At 42.1% G+C, this 20,407-nt stretch overlaps 1 protein-coding gene across 2 annotated transcripts in view; it reads left to right on the top strand.

Moving 5' to 3' along the window:
• Window positions 1-19,486, top strand: part of atp9a (ATPase phospholipid transporting 9A) — a 244,853-nt gene extending 225,367 nt beyond the window's left edge. For both annotated transcript variants that reach the window (XM_086005302.1, XM_086005301.1), the window contains 4 exons: window positions 1,130-1,238; window positions 7,823-7,880; window positions 8,436-8,639; window positions 12,673-19,486. In XM_086005302.1, the coding sequence (XP_085861428.1) occupies window positions 1,130-1,238; window positions 7,823-7,880; window positions 8,436-8,639; window positions 12,673-12,809 (508 nt within the window). In that variant the 3' untranslated portion in view covers window positions 12,810-19,486. The remainder of the gene's footprint in view (window positions 1-1,129; window positions 1,239-7,822; window positions 7,881-8,435; window positions 8,640-12,672) is intronic.
• Window positions 19,487-20,407: the final 921 nt, after the last annotated feature.

Here is a 20,407-nt window from a genome sequence, read left to right on the forward strand (position 1 = left end):
CAGGAATGTGGTGGCAACTCACGAAGCTACTTCTGCCACCAAAAAGGAAAAGAGCAGCAAGATCATGGGAACACCATGGGCTAAAAATTGAGTAGCGCCCCAGCCCCGGAAAAATTAGCGTCCCCGCGCCGGAAATTGAGTGGTTGCGCCCCAAGAGGGAAGAGGGACGCTACTGGAAGCGCCCCGCATCCCTCTTGGGGCGCTGTGAGTCAATATTGCGGTGTTATGTGCCGCAGCGCCACACGCTGCGGCACGTCACGCTGCGGTATTGCAGGCCTTCCTCCCCTTCTTAAAGGGGAGGGGCCTTGTGCAGTGCGACCTGGGGCCCAGCTGGGCCCCCGGGGATCGGGAGTGCAGGCAAAAGAGCCCAGCACTCAAGAGAAGTGCCGGGCTCTTGGAGCGCAGCCAGCACTCCGCGAGGGGGGGTGCGTTTCAGGAGGTCTGGGACGGGAGCGCAGGCAGGTGCTGGATGGCGGCCAGCAACAAAAATGGCCGCCCCACACCTCGCCTTTAAATTGTGCCTCCCCGGCCGCAGGTACGCCCCCCTGACCCCGTAGGACATAGCATCCGGCGGTAAGTCAGGGGGCGCTCCCGAAGATCATGGCCGGGGTGTGAGCGGGGCGCTGCGCACGCCAATGACGTCATCGCCAGCGGCGCAGCGCCACAGGGCGCTACCAGTTAGCGCCACCACTAACCTCCCGCTGAATTTTGCGGGAGGCATGCGCAGTGCTGCGCCTGGACGCTAGTTGCTTTGCATTCCGTTAGCGCCCTCTTAAGGCGCTAACAGGAGGCGCAACCAACTGAATTTTTCCCCTCCATCACTTTCAAGTGTCCCTCCAGTTACACACCGTCCTGACTTGGACATGTACTACATTCCTTCATTGTCACAGGGTCAATATACCTGAATTCCCTACCCAGCCCCATCAGTACAAGAACTGTAACAGGAGAAAGTCTACCATAATTGTATCAGGGCAACGAGGGATGGGTAATAAATGCAGCCTTGCCAGTATCACTGCATTCTATGGTCAAATAATTAACTTTTTTAAAATTTTGAAGTCTTCGTTATTCTATCAAAGGAGAAAGGTGGCTTGTACAACTGAAATGTGATATTTTATATCTGTCTCCTCAGGTATTCCACAATTTATACGATGTTCCCAGTGTTCTCTCTCGTTCTGGATAAGGATGTTAAATCAGAAGTTGCAATGCTCTATCCAGAACTATACAAAGATCTTACCAAGGTACACACTGGAATAATTCTCTTTGTAATAAATTTCTTGTATATCATACATTATGGGCACGATTTTGCCAGCGCTCAGAGGGTGGGTAAAAGGTTAAAATAGTTTTGATTGACGACGGGTTACGATCCCACCGTCAACCCACCTCCAAACAGTTTTCCCAAGTATCGGGTACCCGATTTGCGAATGGACCCGACACCTAGCGGCGAGAAGCGGATTAAAGGCCATTACCTGCCTATTAACAGGTACTTGCTAATAGTTGTCAGCCAGGCAAGTGTGGCATGTTGTGAGTCTGCTGTAATGTTTCTGGATTGATGACAGCTGCAGAAGTGGTGTGAAGGATCCAATGTTGCACATGGTGAGTATCAGAGGGAGAAAATGTTGGGTACTGCATTTTTAATACATTTACACATTTCTTTAGGTTACAAGTTTTGAAATCCATGTCCAGCACCACCTCATTGGGAGAACCTCTCTCACCAGTGACAGATTGCTTCTGTCACCTCACCTGCAGCTGCCATCTATTCCAGCCTATGGAGGGAGTCATTGGAGAGCCTGGGTGCAAGAGGGCACCTTTGTGCAGTGATTGTCAGTGTTTTCAGCACCTCAATGCTGTCAAACACTGAGAAATCAACTGTCAAAATAAAAATGTGCGGCAGGAAAACCGGTAGATGACGTGTCATCAAATGATGTCATCTGACCCGCTTCCTGTTAATTTGTTGGCAAGCCCACAGGGCGGGCTTAACAAGCTCAATCAAGGTAAAATAACGTCTGTGGACCAGATGCGGCTGGGGGCGGGACTGAAAGTCGATAAATCTCAAGGACCAGATGACCTACATCCTAGGGTTTTGAAAGAGGTGGCCTTTGGGATAGTGGACACATTGGTTGTCATCTTCCAAAATCTATAGATTCTGGAACAGTTCCTACAGATTGGAGGATAGCAAATGTAACCCCGCTATTTAAGAAAGGAGGGAGAGAGAAAACAGGGAACTTACAGACCTGTTAGCCTCACATCAGTAGTTGGGAAAATGCTGGAATCTATTATAAAGGATGCAATAACTGGGCATTTAGAAACTAATAGTAAGATTGGGCAGAGTCAACATGGATTTATGAAAGGGAAGTCCTGTTTGACAAACCTATTGGAGTTCTTTGAGGATGTAACTAGTGGAGTAGACAAAGGGGGAACCCATAGATGTGGTGTATTTGGATTTTCAGAAGGCCTTCGATAAGGTCCCACACGAGGTTGGTGAACAAAATGGTGGACAGGGTACTGAGTTTGGATGATCAGCCATGATCTCATTGAATGGCGGAGTAGGCTCGAGGGGCCGAATGGCCTACTCCTGCTCCTATCTTCTATGTTCAAAAATTAGGGCACATGGAATTGGGGGTAATATACTAGCATGGATTGAGAATTGGTTAACAGACAGAAAACAAAGAGTAGGGATAAACGGGTCTTTTTCAGGATGGCAGGCTGTGACTAGTGGGGTATGGCAAGGATCGGTGCTTGGGCCCCAGCTATTCACAATCTATATCAATGATTTGGATGTGGGGACTAAATGTAACATTTTCAAATTTGCTGATGACACAAAGCTAGGTGGAAGTGTCAGTTGCGAAAAGGATGTGAAGAGGCTTCAAGGGGATCTCGACAGGCTCAGTGAGTGGGCGACAATATGGCAGATGGATTATAATGTGGATAAATGTGAAGTTATCTACTTTGATAGAAAAAACAGAAAGGCAGAGTATTTCCTAAATGGTGAAAGATTGGGGAATGCAGATGCTCAAAGGGACCTGGGTGTCCTTGTACATGAGTCACTGAAAGTGAATGTGCAGGTGTAGCAAGCCATTAGGAAGGCAAATGGTATGCTGGCCTTCATTACAAGAGGATTTGAGTACAGCAGTAAAGAAGTCTTACTCCAATTATATAGGGCCTTGGTGAGACCACACCTGGAGTACTGTGTACAATTTTGGTCTTACCTAAGGAAGGATATACTTGCCATAGAGAGGAGTGCAACGAAGGTTCACGAGATTGATTCCTGGGATGGCGGGACTGTCGTATGAGAAGAGATTGAGTAAACTAGGCCTGTATTCTCTTGAATTCAGAAGAATGAGAGGGGATCTCATTGAAGCATACAAAATTATTACAGGGCTTGATAGGGTGGATGCTGGGAGAATGTTTCCCTTGGCTGGGGAGTCTAGAACCAGGGGCCACAGCCTCAGGATAAAAGGTAGGCCATTCAGGACTGAGATGAGATGAAATTTCTTCACACAGAGGGTGGTGAATCTTTGGAATTCTCTACCCCAGAGGGCTGTGGAGGCTCAGTCATTGGGTATATTCAAAACAGAAGTCGATAGATTTCTGACCAGTAAGGGCATCAAGGGATATGGCGATAGGGCCGGTGAATGGAATTGAGGCAGAAGATCAGCCATGATCTCATTGAATGGCGGAGCAGGCTCGAAGAGCCGAATGGCCTGCTCCTGCTCCTATTTCTTATGTTCTTATGGAAGCCGGAAACCACCTGACGTGCACCCAACCCACCTCCATTAATAAAATCACGGCCTGTATTATTTCAATTTCATTCTTAGAAATTTACAAAACCCAGTTAAATCTATTTAGCCTTGTAAGTGCTATTTATCTAAATGTTTATTATATTAAATAAGACTGGATATATGTTTAAAAGAATTATTTGAAAATTATGTTCAATATTTTTATCTTAGTACTTTTTTAAAGAAAGACTTGCATTTATATAGCGTCTCTCATGACCTCAGGACATCCCAAAGTGTTTTACAGCCAATGAAGTGTAGTCACTGTTGTAGTGCAGGAAAAAGAGGGTTTTTGTCACCTTTGTGAAGCATTTTGCAAAACCTTTTACCATTTTTGTGTAGAGTGAAAGACACAAGATGCATTTTTACTGCTGGAACCGCATTTAAAAAAAAAAAAAAAAAAAAAAATTTAATTGTGAAATTGTGCCCATCGGGGTGAGGAATGTTGGTGCTGGGTATTGGCATACTCTTCATTTTGTGCATCCAGTGTCAGCACCAAACACTCCCATGGTCAGATATAGCACAGGTTAGATGCAGAGTAAAGCTTCAACTTTGCTGACCCAATAATGTACCCCAATAGAGTTGCACCAGTGGGACATATTTCTGCTTCCTGCAACAGCCATCCTTTGGCCTCTCTGAATGAGATGGCCGATTTAGCAGCATATCACAAGTTATTTTGACCTAGTTTTGAATGTATATTTAGAGAAAAATTTGGGACCTTCAGTTCATACTACAGCAGTCCCGATGGCTGTTTCAACTCAGCCACCAACAAGGTGAGGTGGAGGTTTTAGAAAGAGCGTACACTATTGTGTTGAAACCATGATTTAATGCTTGATAGATTTACTAAATAAAATGGAATAAATATCATGTCAACTTTGCAGTATAGATTTGAAATTTTTATACACATTCTCACCGACACAGACATCCCATATTCCCTGGTATTCAGCAAAAACAACTGCTTGCATTTAGATGAGGCACTGAGCAGTGTTGTATGAGTCAGAAGAGATGACTGAAGTCATAGCTAAAAAGAAAGTACTTTAAAGTTAGAGAGAGAGGCAGCAACGTGAACAGGTTGATTGGTGGTGGGGGTGGATGGTGAGTGGTGGGTGGGAAGGAATTGCAGAGGTGGCTGGAGACTCTGTCACCAATGGAGGTGTTGTAAGAGAGGGGATGTACAGGAAGGCAGAATCGGAGGACTGAAGAGCACAGCCTAAACTAAACGCAAGGCTGGAAGAGGATTCAGAGGGTATGGTGGGGCAAGAATATGAAGGGATATAATATATATTTTCTCAGGATTTGGGCACCGCTGGCAAAGCTGCCTTTATTGCCCATTCCTGATTACCATAGCGGACATAAAGATTCAGCCACATTGTGTGGGACCAGAGCCGTTTGTAGGCTAGGTAGGGAACTTTAGTGAACCAATTGGGGTTTTTATGAAAACTTCATGGTAATTTTTTGTGGTGTTAGCCCACAAATGACCAGGTTTATTGAATTCCGTTTTACTGCTTGCTACTGTGGGATTTGAACTCTCAACCTCTAGATTGTTAGTCTAGCTCCACAACCACTGTACATATTATTCTGGCAAACATTGATTTGATCTCAGCGAGGTGGAACACACGACACCCAGTGGAGGTTGGTAAGGACAGGGGAGGTGAGTGAACAGGACTTGGTGCAGGAGAGAAGGAAGGTGGAGGAGTTTTGAATGAGTTTGCATTTCTGTAGGGTGTGATTCTAAAGCAGGGCATTGGAGCAGTCGAGTTTTGAAATAACAAAAGCATTGATCAGGGTTTCAGCAGTGATGGAGGTGATGCAGGGCTGAAGGTGGACAATGTTGTGGAGCTGGATGTAAACAGTCTTGGGGATGAATAGGATATGGAATTTGAAGCTCAGTTCAGAACTGATTACACCTCTGAAGCACTTTGGGACTTTTTTTTCATTAAAGGCGTTCTATAAATGCAAGTTCATTGTTGATGAGCAGGCCACTGAGGTTGGGCTTTGCCTGATTTAGTGTGAATTAGCTGCGAGGGGAATGGAGTTGTACCAATGGCACAGGGTTTTTAGTAGGGCAAGATATGATGGATTTGTGGTTATTTGTACAGGGGTTGGGTGCCTGCACCTCTTGCATTTGGAGTGTCTACTACCGCAGAGGGGGTCGGAATTTCCAAGCAGCACCAAGGGGCTGACCGTTCTGGCCCTCAACATTCTAGACTAAACATTTTTTTGATTCAGAAGTGTCATTGTGAAACCAGCAGTTAAAGCAATCATGTGCCCCATTTCCACCTACCTACATCATGTAATAGGGCAGGAATTGGCAGGATCTGTGGTGGATGACATCATTCCGCCAGTCTCTTCTTCTGCTGCCCCTTTGCCCCCACCAGAAGAGAAGAAATTCCCATCCCCCATTTCTGGCAGAATTTCATATACAACACAAAAGAGATGGAAACTTGGCTCGAATCTCACCCCTAATTCCTCCCCTATTCGCTGAAGTAGCCCTGGAATTATACCCCCAAAACAGCAGAATTTTCCAGGGTCGCCTCATTAGCCAGATTGAGAATACAGGAAAGTAATCCAACTGAAGCAAGTGAGAATGAGTGACAGGTACGCTTTGGACCTCTGTCCAGTTGGATGACTACTACACCTACTGGGATGGGGTAAAATCTCCTGTTTTGTTCCACTTTTCTCTCCTCCTGTCCTGAAGGTAGTGATTCCTGATGGTGTATGGCTCCACAGATGCCAGCTGCCAAATGTCTCATCCCAAATGGCCAATTCTTGATGTGTGAATTTAAGCAGTGAATTGACAGTGGAGGGGTGCCATCACACCTAAGCTAGCTTCATCCAGTATCCACATGTGCACATTCCAAGTTAACTGGATAATGAAAGGAGCAGGAACCCTTGCTGATTATTCTTTCTCTCGCTTTCCCTCTTGAGATACTGCAACCAGTTGTAGTGCTCCCACCATTGCCCTGGCGGAGATCAGTGAATTTAGCTCAGTTTATGGATTGTACCTAGGATTTTCCTGTGTTTTAAGGCCCTTGTGCCATGTTGGACAGTACACTTACTGACTGAGCCACCAGGGGAGCCCTAGATTAACTACCATTCTGGTTTGGCCTAGTGGTGTAGTGGTTATGGCAATCACTTCTAAAAGCCTGTGGTCACATGTAACAGTCTCAGGATTACCAGTCTCTCAGATCTGCTAGCCACAGCTCTTCTCAGATTGGTGGTCAGCAGGTGGGATACTTTGAAGTTACCTGGTGACACAGAGAAAATCTCCATTCGAAGCACGAACAAAGTGGGAGTTTTATTGCCCATCTCCACACTCCCTGCTTTGAACTTCTGTAAATATTTAAAAGCACATGCAACACTAGGAGAATCTGAAGCATTTTTAATGGGATATACCAAATCAAGAATAATTCTAGATAATGATGGTCTGCTGCAGGTGTTAAATGAACAGTAAAATTAACTTCCATTAATGAAAGATGACTTCCGCTAGAGAAGAGACAGGCAAGGATTACAACTTTGTTTACATCTTAAACTGCAGTGAAACTTTTTCTAGTGTTTCCTTTTTTTCACGGACCATCGATGTCTTCGGATAATGAAGCTTGTGAGGCACTTTACCAACGCTGAAAACAAATGTTTCAGCAATTATGTGATGATTGCAACATTGCATCTGTGCTGACAAATTTCAAAACTCCAAGTCTAATTTAAAGATACAATGGAAATTTATGCTGCACCAGAAATAGTTAAAGCAACAGTTCCAGGAACTTAGTGCTGCTTGAAAACTCCAAATATGGCACTAACTATATAACTTGTTAAATGCGTCAATTGATTAGTTTCCAAAGAAATCTAAATTAAGTCTGTTGGTGAGCTTTCCCCTCTAAATCTGAGAACAAAATGATAAATTGCACATTAAAAGAATGTAGCTTTTCTCTTGCATAATAGCTGCAGAAAAGGCTCTTTGTACTGAATATTAAAATGTTGTCTTGAAATGAACTGTAGCTGTAAGGTGCAGGTGTATCTCCAAAACTGATTCTTTCCTTTCTCTATTTCAGGGTCGACCACTCTCTTTCAAAACCTTTTTGATTTGGGTTTTAATTAGTATATACCAAGGTATGTAAATTACATTTTATCACAAGTGTGTGTGAAAGAAAGAAAAACAAAGAAAGACTTGCATTTATATAGCACCTTTCATGACCTTCGGATGTTCCAAAGCGCTTTATAGCCAATTTTGTACTTTTGAAGTGTAGTCACTGTTGTAATGTAGGAAAAGCAGCAGCCAATTTGTGCACAGCAAGCTCCCACAAACAGCAAAGTGATAATAACCAGATAATCTGCTTTGGTGATGTTGGTTGAGGGATACATATTGGCCAGGATACCGGGGCGAACTCCCCTGCTCTTCTTTGAATAGTGCCATGGCATTGTTTACGTCCACCTGAAAGGGTAAATGGGGCATCGGTTTAATGTCTCATCCAAAAGATGGCACCACCAACAGTGCAGCACTCCCTCCGCACTGCACTGTAGTGTCAGCCGAGAGTGGGACTTGAACCAACAACCTTCTGACTCAGGTGTAGAATGCGTGCACACGTGCGTGTTTCACTTGTGAAGTGTAAGTCCCTGAAACTCCATTCAAAAAAGAATGACACTCTTTTTACTTTGTTTTTTCAGGTGGTATAATAATGTATGGAGCTCTTCTGCTGTTTGACTCAGAGTTCGTACACGCAGTAGCCATTTCCTTTACCTCGCTCATTCTGACTGAGTTACTGATGGTGGCGCTCACTATCCAGACCTGGCACTGGCTCATGATTGTGGCAGAACTTCTCAGCCTCAGCTGCTACATTGCTTCTCTTGTCTTCTTGCACGAGTTTATTGGTAGGTCAATGTCAAAGCATTGTTGGAAGTACATACAACTCATTTTATTTTCTTCCAAAACTTTCTCTTAAAAACTTTCTTCCCTTTCCTTTCCTGAATGTGTTGACTCCTTGCTGGAGTACAGTTCCATTGGGTTCCCTCTAGTACCTTGCTCAAGTGGGCATTATTCATGTGTGAGCCTTGACAGTACGTAGACCCAAGTGGTTTATTCAACTGGTGAGGAAGGGGCAGGATCATATCCTGTACTCACCAAATGGCTACATGTGCACTTCCAGCACAAATCACTATATAGTGATCAAGACCAGCAACCCAAGCTGATTTTCCTTCCGCCTTCTCACTTAAAAGATACTGAGGCCACTAACATCCCAACTGCTCTGATCAGAATCGGCTAATTTGACACAAACCACCAATCAAACCGGGGATTACTCAGTACATGAAGTCGCAGAGCTAACTGGAGAGCCCCACAGTCTTTTTTTAATTTGACTGATCAGCTTCCTGCAAAACATTTCATAATTACAAAGGCATCCTGAAACAACGGGCTTGATTTTCATTGGGCCGTTGAGGCGGGATTGGAGGCGTGTGGGGGTTAAAATCGCGAAATTGAGGGGCACGAACCCATCCCGCCCCCAACCCGCCTCCATGCCAGTTTCAAAGGAGATGGATACCCGACCTGTGCTGCGTTAGTTAAAGATAGAAAACTTTAGCTGTTTTTTGTTCTTCAGGCACTGTCTCCTATAGAGTGGGTCTCGTGCAGGCGGCAGCAGCGTGGAGATAAATTTGACATTTAAGAACAGCCTGAAAGACCCATTTTTGGCTGAGTCTTCTCGACCGCTGCCAGTCTTTCTCGGGCCAGTAATTGTGCTGTTCTGGCAGCCACAGAGCTTGTACTGGAAGTGACATCATGACAGGTTAGCCAGTGTACAATAAGGAGCCCCACAATGTTGCTAGCTTACAGGAAGACTGGCTACGCAATCTACTGGTAAATGAGAGAGCGGCACAATTAGGTTGCTTCCCCAAGACCCAAACTGCAGTGTAAAGTAGCTTGAAACCTTTGTAACCCACTCTAATGAGTACTGGTAACCCGCAGAGCAGTAGTCCACTGCTGTTATCCTCAGCCACAGCTAATGTTTGTGTGTCGTCTCCATTATAAGCAGCCGTATATAAAAGGTTAAGAGAAAATACAATGAATGATGTTGCAGAATATAACTGTCCAACTTGATGTCCATACAATAATTATGATCATAACAAACATATTTACATATTCGCAGCGAAAACTGTTTCGTTGGCGAGAATTAAAATATTAGAGACGGAAGACGGAAAATTATTCTGGTTTTTCAGTTTCTATTCACTTCGCTGAAATTTTCAATTATTCGGTATTCACGTAAGTGGAACTGGTTTCATTTGTCATAGCTAGTGGAAAACAAAATAATTGTGACGAACTGGCGTTTCAGCGGGGAATTAAACTTACCACACAAACTGTTGTGGCAATGAAGCTATTGTACTAAAACCAAAGTGGCCTGGTATCTACAAACAGCAGCAATCTGATTGTGAGAAGATTAACTTGAAATGCATCCGTCTTGTGAGTGGGATGTTGCCGTAGTGACATCACTGGCTGGCTGGAGGATGTGTGGGAGCTGCTGTGCTCTTGGCTCCTCCACTTCCATATGGCTCTGGTGACATCATTATGGTCGCACTCCTACTCTCAGGAAGAGGATGTTGTGCAGTTCGCTTTCTTTTTGTTATAAAGTAACTAAATGTAGATACGAGTTGTGATTTCACAAGATCTCCAGTTTGAATGAAAACTGCATTTATTGCAGTGTATTGCACTCCAACTCAATTTATCAGAGAAATTGTTCACACTGCAGTACTTGGACTTTTTCTTCCCTCCTCCAATTCCCATCCTTCCTCTCTTGAATGCATTGATCTAGCTGGAATACAGGGGCACTGGCATCACTCCAATACCTCACCCAAGTAACCGTTCTTCACAAGTGAGCCTAGAAAGTTTCAGCAGGTTAGTTGACCATGGAGGGATCACAGCCATGCCTAATTTTGTCCTCAGGTTCTCCGCTTCCAATATCACAAGATATCTATCAGAAATGGGAACCTTGGCTGTGTTTTCCTTTCCACCCCACTATGAGGTAATTTTGCCTATTTGGCTGATATCATCCAATTCAGCACAGACTGGAGATTGAACTTGGAGTGGATGTGTTAGTACCATATGAAGCAACAAATTTGCAGCCTACATCCCAAGGCAGTCCTGAGTGGACACAAAACAAATTTGTTGCATGATCTGCTGTTCTGTGACAAATCATGTATTCCAATGATGTTTAGAAGATGTTTTATTTTCTTATTTAAAGGGGTATTGGTTACCTTATTGGCAAATTCTTCAGGAAATCCAAATTTCTGAAATCACCTACTCCAAAAGCTCAGTTAAAACATTTTGCTTTTTGCAACACCTTGTTGCAGCAGACACCAGCTACAGTGTGAGTTTTATACAACATAACTAAGTGCCTTCCTTCCCTCCTACAAGGCCCAATTTTATCTCCTTTTCTTCCCTCCTTTCTGAAAAGTGCTAGTTCATGCTGGGCTACAGTTCCAGTCCAGTACCTCACTCAAGTGGCCATTCTTCATGTGGGAGCCTAGGCAGTGAGTGTTGATGGTCTATATGCCTGATGGCCATTGCAACTGAACCTGATCACATTCTCACTTGGCGTCCTCAGAAATGTACTTTCCAGCAACAATCACTAAGCAGTGATCATGAGCAGGAACTTGGCTTTTTATTTACTTTTTCCAAGCACGGGGATTTAAAGCCAATTGGAGTGCCTCGACTGGAATCAGCTAATCCAGCACAGACCAGAGATTGAACTGGGGAGCTTTCTGGTCTGAATGGACTCAATACCACTGAAAAGAATAGCCACCAAGCAGAAATAGGTTAATGGATGGGGAGACCAAAGACGCAGGTTTTTTTGGAAGATAGGAAGGAAGGTGGAAATAAAATTGGTTTGGAAGAGAATTTTAGGATGCAGAAACTGATGGACCAGACGGAGTTGGAAACGAGCTGTAGTTCAGAGTTAAGACGAGTAGATGGTACAGGCAGGATATAATGGTTGGCGAAGATCACTGAAAGAAGGTGGGCTGAGTCTGTGAAGAAGTTTGAAGATGGGGACAAGGATTTTTCACTTGGGCAGAGGGAGCCAGTGGTGCTTGGAAAGGGAGACATTGAGCTTTGGACACTTTCAAACTTCACCTTCAGATTAAATCTGGAATATTATTCACCACTGCTGACTGTTCAATGCTATGCCATAAATTATTGTTTAGATTCTCTTTAGTGAATTTTTTGCTCATCAAGATGAGTGGTGTTGCTGTTGGGAAATGGAAAGCTTTGAATTTTGAGCACTCATGGTCAGGATCAAGGTCTCTCACATTCAGCACAGAAGGAAAGAATTTGTAATTATAAATTGTCTTATGGCAGCACTTAGAAATGTCTAAAAGTGTTTCCTATACAATGACTTGTTTGAAGTGTAGTCACTGTTATGAGTTGAACAAATATAGGACAATTCGAGAAACTAGATTCCCTTCTACTCTAGCCCAACAATATGCCTCATCCCCAACCTCAGAAGAGCGCCTAAAATTGCATTTTTCCACTTTTCACACCATGTTATCCTGTGAGTTAACCCTGTATTATGAGAAGTTCTGTACTGTGGCTCCATGCCCACTGGGATTTGCATTGAAACTGCCCAAATACATGTTATATAGGACCCTTACATCCAGCAGACCGAGTCTGAGCTGGATTCAAACCCACATTCCAGAGATGAAAGGCCAGTGTGTGGGAAATTGAAGGCTCCAATCAATGTCCTACAGAACTGATGCACTGAGCCATTGTTCCCAGTTTAACACTGATTCATTGTTTTATATTATGTTACTATTCTATAAATTGAATCTATGGAAACTGTACTCAATACATTTTAGAAAGAACAGTAGCACTGGAAGAGGAATGTTTGAAACTAACGTACTGCTTGCTTTTCTGTTGCAGATGTCTACTTCATCATCACGTTATCCTTCCTGTGGAAAGTCACAGTAATCACTCTCGTCAGCTGCCTTCCCCTGTATGTACTGAAATACCTGAGAAGAAGGTTCTCTCCACCGAGCTACTCCAAGCTTACCTCATAGACCCCAAAACCTGGATAATAATCCCACCCCATTAGGGATTCACATCCAACAATTTGGGAAATTTATTTGACAAGTTCAAGTACTACTGACGGACTAAAATGATACTGTAACAGTCATGACCAACTGATGAATAACAATTGGTCAGCAGACACGACCAGAGATGCAGCCTGCTGCTTCAGAGTCATAAGGTTTAACAGCAACCAGAATCAAAAAGGGAATCATTGTACTGCTCAAAAGTAGGAGGTCAGCCAGAAAAAGAATCCATAAAGCAAAAGGGGTCACCAACCACTCGACGAAATAAAATGATTGAGCCACTGACACAAATATATGTAAAATTTGCCTCTCTTCGATCGTCCCTTTATTTTGTTTGACCTATTTCCACTATGTTTCTGAGTTTCAGTTGTTGATCTATTTCCATTCCCCAAACTTGGTAATAGAATGTACCCATCAACTGGATCAATTCTCATTATATATTTCCTTCAGCCTTTCAGCTAACAATCCCATTCTTCACCCCTATCCTCTTTGTTTTCATCTCGGGTGCTTCCAGCTATGTCTTGTGTGTTTTCACCCTAGTTACAGGATACAAAGGTACAGCATCATCCCATTGATTCAGGCTGGTGATGGAGTCCCCTCGTCAAGGTGGTGGCGAAAACGCTCTGTTTCAGTGTGAGCTTGGTGAGGCCTCTCTGTGGATTGCAGTAATGAACACACAAGGGCATGTTCTTCAGCTACATCAGAACGTTTAGTTCATAAACTGATGTATGTGAAGAGCCAATTTCCTTTTTATTTTACTGTTAACGCACATCTGTGTTTTGAATGTGTCATAGCCTACATATGCACTTTATAACCAACACAAGCTTTTAAAGATCGTGTAGTAGAGTAATAGCCCAGAATGGCAAATCACCTCCACTTGTTATCCTGTGTTCAGAAGGTTCTTTTTGAAGCTTCTCTCAGTTCTGATATCTGATGCTTTGATGAATGAAATGAGGATGCTGACTTGCACTAACATTGTTCCTGTAAAATAAATGCAAAGCCACGTTCTCTTTTATCTAATCATACTTTTAAATAAGTTTAGTAAATGGTAGCACTAAAAATGCTGGGTGGAGAAAAAAGCTAGTTCCCCACCACCCACCCATGAGTGTTTTAATATCTCTTGATATGATAAAAAGAGAACTGTAAAAGAGTACAATAATTATGTCAAGAGGTTGAAATTTATTTCAATATTAATGTGAAAACATGTTTTTAATTGTAAGCTTGTAAAGTGGTCGAAGTGGATGCTGAATCTTTAAAGATGATGCCGTGTCCTGGTGGGGGGTGGGGTGAATAGTCAAGTCATAGTTTGTGACATCATCCTCTCTATTCAGTAAAATTGAACTTGGTGTCGGCATGTGCAAGGGAAAATGTACAAGTCATTTTTTTCTATTATACAGTGGGAACTTGTACATGTAGATCACACTAATCAGTGCTGTCTATAAACATTTTACTTGTGTTTTTTTTTAAAAGAGCTTTACTTATAGAATTAAACTGACTGCTTTCTAAGTAGCAGCAGCAGTGATTTGATGACTTCCATTAACTTTACAATGTCTGCTGTGTGATTGGGAGTTTGATTTCCAACCTTGAATTCCTGGCTCTACAGCTCCGGTCTCTCTCTCTCTCTCTCTCTCTCTGAGGCCAATACAGTTTACATAGAATTATTACTGTTGCCCAATGTGGGCAATATATGTATGTATGTATGCCTTCTAAATGATGTGTATAAGTAATATGTCTGATAACAGCCTAAATAGCTGTATTTATTGTGATGCTGACACTTTTTGAAGCTTTTGTGAATTTGGATAACCAAGTATGAATACTGTAAGCCGAGTGATTTGTATTCACAATATATTCCTGTGTCCAGGATGAACTCATGAATGGGGGCGCTGTGATTAAGGTGCTTTCTTTGTACTCTCTATGGTTGAAAAAACAAGACCCATTGGGACTTGACATTCCAGCCCATTTGCTGATCAATGCTGTCAGCTCTTGACTGAGTTGTCAATCTCCTGCAACACCTTATTCTGGCAGGGACTGAACAAATAGCCACTTATCTGATTGGATAATTTGAATTCCTAGTTGAACATCAGAGCTCAAAGTCCAGCTGTCTGGTTGGAGCATTTAAAGTCTAGATTTTAATGTCCAGATTGTATGTTTACCCATTGCCTGGGATCTGGGAGAGAAAGTACTGAGACCGTTAGTATAACTTCTTTCTGGTCAAATTGCGATGGCCAAATACCCATTACTTTAAATTGGCATTAGCGTTGCAGTCACCCTTACCATGAGTTTCCCATTTCCCTATGAAGTCTGAAGAAGTACTTGGCAGAGGGAGGTGGCTAAAACATTAAGGCTATTCACCCCAGCTGTCCTCTTGCAATTATTAGTAGCAGGTTTCCAAACAGCACTGGTAGAAAGTTTGCTGGCTGCCTTATTGCCTAAAGAATAATGATGCATGATAAGGGGAGAACAAAAAAAAAACTGGGCAAAATAATAATGGAGCAAGAATTTAACAATAGGCATTACCTGCCAGAGTACATTACCCTCACTTCTACAGAATTATATACTTATTCATTTCCTCCAAATGGTTAAGATTTGTGTTTTGTACAATGAAACCTATTTGTTATCCTGTTTATATTACAACCTATTGATTATGATTGAATTCAAAAATATCACACCACTACTGTGAAACGCTTTCTCCTGTGTTAATTCATTAATGCCCTTCTAATGCATTTGGTGTAATGTCTACAATACCTCTTTTTCATGCCATTAATTAACTTCCTTACTTGTCTACTTTTTAAAAAAATAGTTGTTTCTTCATTTCCTTTGTAGCTCAATCTCAATTTTTTTAAACTTCCTTTTATGGGAGATTGCTGTCTGATTCACTGTGCCTTGGAAGTCATTTTACACTTTGTAAATGCTCTGACGGACACTCTCCATGTACCCTGAGTAATGATTCAAAATCCATGCCACTCATGGGACATTCTTGGGTTGCTTGTCCCTTTATTAAGAGTACAATGCATTCATTGACCACCACCATATAACCCCTGTGTTTTCCCCTCATTCTTAGCATGAATTTTGGTTGTGTTATAGCGAGAGAGCCTCTTACGAAGCCCATTGGAAGCTATCTGCCCAAGTCACCTTCATCAAAAATGTTTAGAAGGGTAATTCCACTCTTGATCTAGATTATGGTCTCTGAAGTATCCAGGTAAGTCAGTTCCAGAATAGAGGTTGGGGAACGCAGTACCTAAGTGAACATTGTCCTATTTTTAGTCCACCTGGCCTGACACCATTTGCACCTGAGTGCTAGCACAAAGCTCAATCCCAGGCTACTGCCATTGTCCTTGTAGCCAGCCACTGATGGGTGCCTGTTACTGCTCAGGTGAGACTCCCCTCTGAATTCCTTCCATCCTGCTGAGTGCTTTCCTGCTCATCACCTCTCCATGTTAGTGTGCTGAGGCTCAGCACCACTGTACAGCCCTGAATGTACAAACTTCCACCATGAATGCCGTTGTTTCAGCTTCTCCTCAGTAAGTGCAACAGTAATCTTCAGATGCACCAAACCCTCTGCAAAGCAAGTCATCTCATTTGGACATGTAAGTCCTAAACATTGATGAATGTCATGCTAGAAAGTTTCTGGGAGTGGGGAGAATGTCGATGGTGATGGGAAATTCATCCTCTAGTTCAGTTCAAACTAAGAATGCTGCTAGTCTCTTGGGGGTAGCACCAGCTGCTGCACAAAAATTTGAATCATTGGTAAATGCACTGTTATTTTGGTCCCCTTGTACTGACAACAGTGATTACCTCTGAATGTGAAAGTTTCCCAGTTGGCCTAACTACATTGAAGAAGAAAATGGACAATGCTGTCAACTATGAATAAGGGTCTGTGGGACATTGGGACTTAGTTGTAACGGGCTATATAGAGTAAAAGGATTTTCTGGTAGTATTCGATTGAGGTAGTTCATTTTCAATTTGTTCAACACTAAGCTGCCAAAGTACTTCAAGGGGGAAGATAACTAGCAATCATGAAAAATGGTTTACCTTACAGATGTTCCCAGGACCAATTATGTTGCCACTAATTTGAGCCATGGAAAATCAGACCAACAGACCATTTTTTTCATCTGAGGCAGGCAAATACTATTGGAGATATGTTTGCATATCCCATTGCAGTATCCTGCAAGGTCCGAAATAGGTGGTTAGATCAACACAGTAAGAGACGCCAAGCTGAATGCCCCAGATTAAGAGATCAAACACTGGTACACTGTGGTGTAAACTATGCATTAGGTTGCTACCATAATCTGGTATTCTCATTTATGACATGTAATGGGCAAATTCTGTACAGATGGGGAAGCTATTTTAATTGCCCATACAGATGCTCCACTGTCTGTCTATTAAACTATGTCAACTAGAACAATGTACAGGCCCAAAGAACTTGTGATTCCACATTCATGCTTCTTCATAGTCCTGTATGGCTGAAGACCCTTTGCATGTTTGAGGTATCAAAAGATTAAACTGTGCTACTCTTTTGTGAGATACAAGTCCAACTGAAAGTGCAAAGAGATACAATGGACCTCATCCATCCAACAAAGGCCAGGGTCTCCTGCTTTTTGCTATCATTAAAGCAACTTCTCTGCAGGTTTCAAATACTACTGCATAGAGCTGCAAAAATGCTTTTACTACCTCAATGATATCAAACCAGTAAGACTATTCGTATCAAACTCTACTACTTAAGGGCACCATTAAGTGAAATGCCTGTTGAGATATGCAGGCCATTACTTTGTGCTGGAAGTCATTAATCTGGGGCCAACCCTTTAAAGAATGCAATTATTTTGTGTTTTAAGCAGTTAAGTAGCATTACCAATTGGCTAATGCCAGTTTAGCATATTCTTTAGTCAAAAAGAACTGAAGAGAGATGATGTGGGATGGGGAAGATCACGTCATGGAATAATGCAAATTTTTCTTAAAGGAGTTCTGAGGTCACCTTGTCTTTGGATTATAATCTATTGTAGATGGAAGAGATCTTAAAAATTAAGAGGGTTGTTATAATTTTGGTGGTTAAGCTTTCCCAAATTTCTAAAGATAAAAAGAAATGCAAAAGAAATTGATACTTTTTCCATCACTGCTAAGCCATGAATTGATTGGCTGAAATCATGAATATCATCTTGCATGTGTAATCTCAGACTACTACCTGTGGGGGTTGCAGTTAGTTTCATCTGTGTTTCGGGAAGATTGTTAGCACCCATCATGTTTGAAGGCAGCCACTGTAAGTCTGTGAACAGCACATGCAATTTAATAAACTGCTTGCAATAGATGGGCGGGGAATGAGATTACAATCAACTCGGGCGGCTTCTGCCTGAAATGAGTGTTTTTTTCCATGACCCATAATGAGAACAAAATAATGCATGTGGGGGAGACATTTCATATATTATGTGGTCCTTCCCTTAGAAAACACAATTAGGGATTGGATAGTACATCAGTCAACATAAAATTGATTGATTGTACCATTTTTAAAAGATACCCCAAGATTGAATAGACACCTGTACCACAGACAATGTGTACTGAATTTTCTTTCTGGATAGTTCCTGCTTATTTATACTCTGTTGTTAGCAAATTACTAATGCAAAAGAATAATCTTGTATCATAATAGAGACCAGACCATTAACTTTTTATGTATGATCTAATCTCTGTGTCTGCCAAATGCTCCATCATTTCCCCTATCTTTTGCCTCTCATTGCCATTCCATTCAAATTCCAGCTTGTGCTCTTGCCCGCGCTCACTAATTTATTCTGAAACTCTCTGCCTTCTCCCTTTTTCTGCATATTCTAAAATTCAATTATATAACAATGGTAAAGAATCTTGAAGTTTTTCTGCAAAACATATATCTGTAAAGGAATTATAATAAGGGTGAATCAGCTTTGCAGGGGTGCAAATATGGGCATTTCTATGAAGATGCACAATTAATGGAACTTAGTAATATCATGGCCACTTGTACTTTTTTATTTTCCTCCCACCCCTTCCTCCTTGGTTTAATATGCTTTGATGAATATCAAGCTTCGATGGGCTTAATTTCACAGTTTTTATTTACTTAAGAATTGTTATTTTATATCCTACAAGCTTTATGAAATATTCTAAATTATTCCTAAAATTGGATTCTGTTGCTGGACTGGACTTTTCCTCACCTTTAGGAAGCTCTTTAATAGGTGCTGGCACAATATTGTCAACAACTGCTCCACATTATGATCTTGTGGTAGACTCTCACTTAACCTGGTGGACTCTCACTTAACCGAGTGGACTCCACCAAAATGACTTCTGCAATCTTGCTCCAGAAGAATAAATACTACCGGTGCCTAAAAATGGCTTGGCTTTACTTTGAGAAACTGGATTCTGGTTGGCTGGTTCATTTGAGTTTGGTTGCCCCATAATTGAGATGTAGAATTTGCCAAACTTGATTCATTAAAAAGAAAAATCTCTGTTCAGTCCTCAAAGGGCTGGCCCCAGTCTTACGAGTGTTTTGTAGAGGGAAGATGAAGATCCTGTGAACATGGTGTTAATCCACTTTATTATTGGTTTCTGTGCTGTGGAGAATATGCTCTTTTAAGAGTGAAACAAATGATACTGTATTAAATGGACAATAAAAAGCAGTTTTATGATAACTTGTTTTCAGCAGTATGTTTATACACACATCTGTATGTTGGGTGATTTTTTTTTAGGTGAATGACTGACTGAGAAACATCGTTACTTTCCATGCTGACCTGTTATCCCAACCTTTAACAGGACACGGTTGCTTCTGGGGCATGTATATGACCTAACTTTCCTGCTACCATATCTGTTTTTGTTAAAACAAACATATGGCCTAACCATTGTGCCAAGAACTGGTTCAGATAAACTAAGTTAACTTTGTGTGTATTTTTAGAATATTGCTGTGTGAAAAGAGCTGGCGTGGACAATTCAACACCAACTACGTACTGCCGGAGCAGGTATGGGGATAACGGGTCAGCATGGAAAGTAACTAACTTTGTAAGCAGAGACCAAAGCTTTTGAAGACTTGCGCATCGTTTAAGATAAAAACTGATTCACCATGTTGAAGAGGCATAATTTGCATCTAGTAACATCTTAAAAATGCACTTTCTGTTCACCTTTGTGAATAAGTAGTTGGTTTTGTATTTACTGCAAGCATTTTAGGCTAGCACAATCCTCAATCCATTTTCTATCCTAAAAATAAGTCAACCTGAACTAAACTGGTGTGTCAGAATGATCATTCGCTTGCGTACTATCTACAGTGAAATGACTCTCATCCTCAAATGGTGTTACATTTTGAATTGTTGGAATATTGGGCTGCGATTTTGTCTACCTTCCCATGGGCAGAAGGGACCTCCCCAGGAGATCAACGCAGCCTGGTTGCACATTGCACAGGGGGACACAAGCAGGGATGTCGTCAGGAGGACCAGGCTGCAGTGGCGCAAACCTTTCAATTATCTCAGTAGATCACGAAATGTTACTGCAAAGCCACACTCAGCCTCATCCTGCTGTGCCACTCATCACATCCCCATCACTGCCTTCCCTACCCTACTCCT

Source organism: Somniosus microcephalus, chromosome 13 (genome assembly GCF_052327205.1).
Source record: "Somniosus microcephalus isolate GS21.2 chromosome 13, FLI_Smic_1.0, whole genome shotgun sequence".
NCBI lineage: Eukaryota > Metazoa > Chordata > Chondrichthyes > Squaliformes > Somniosidae > Somniosus > Somniosus microcephalus.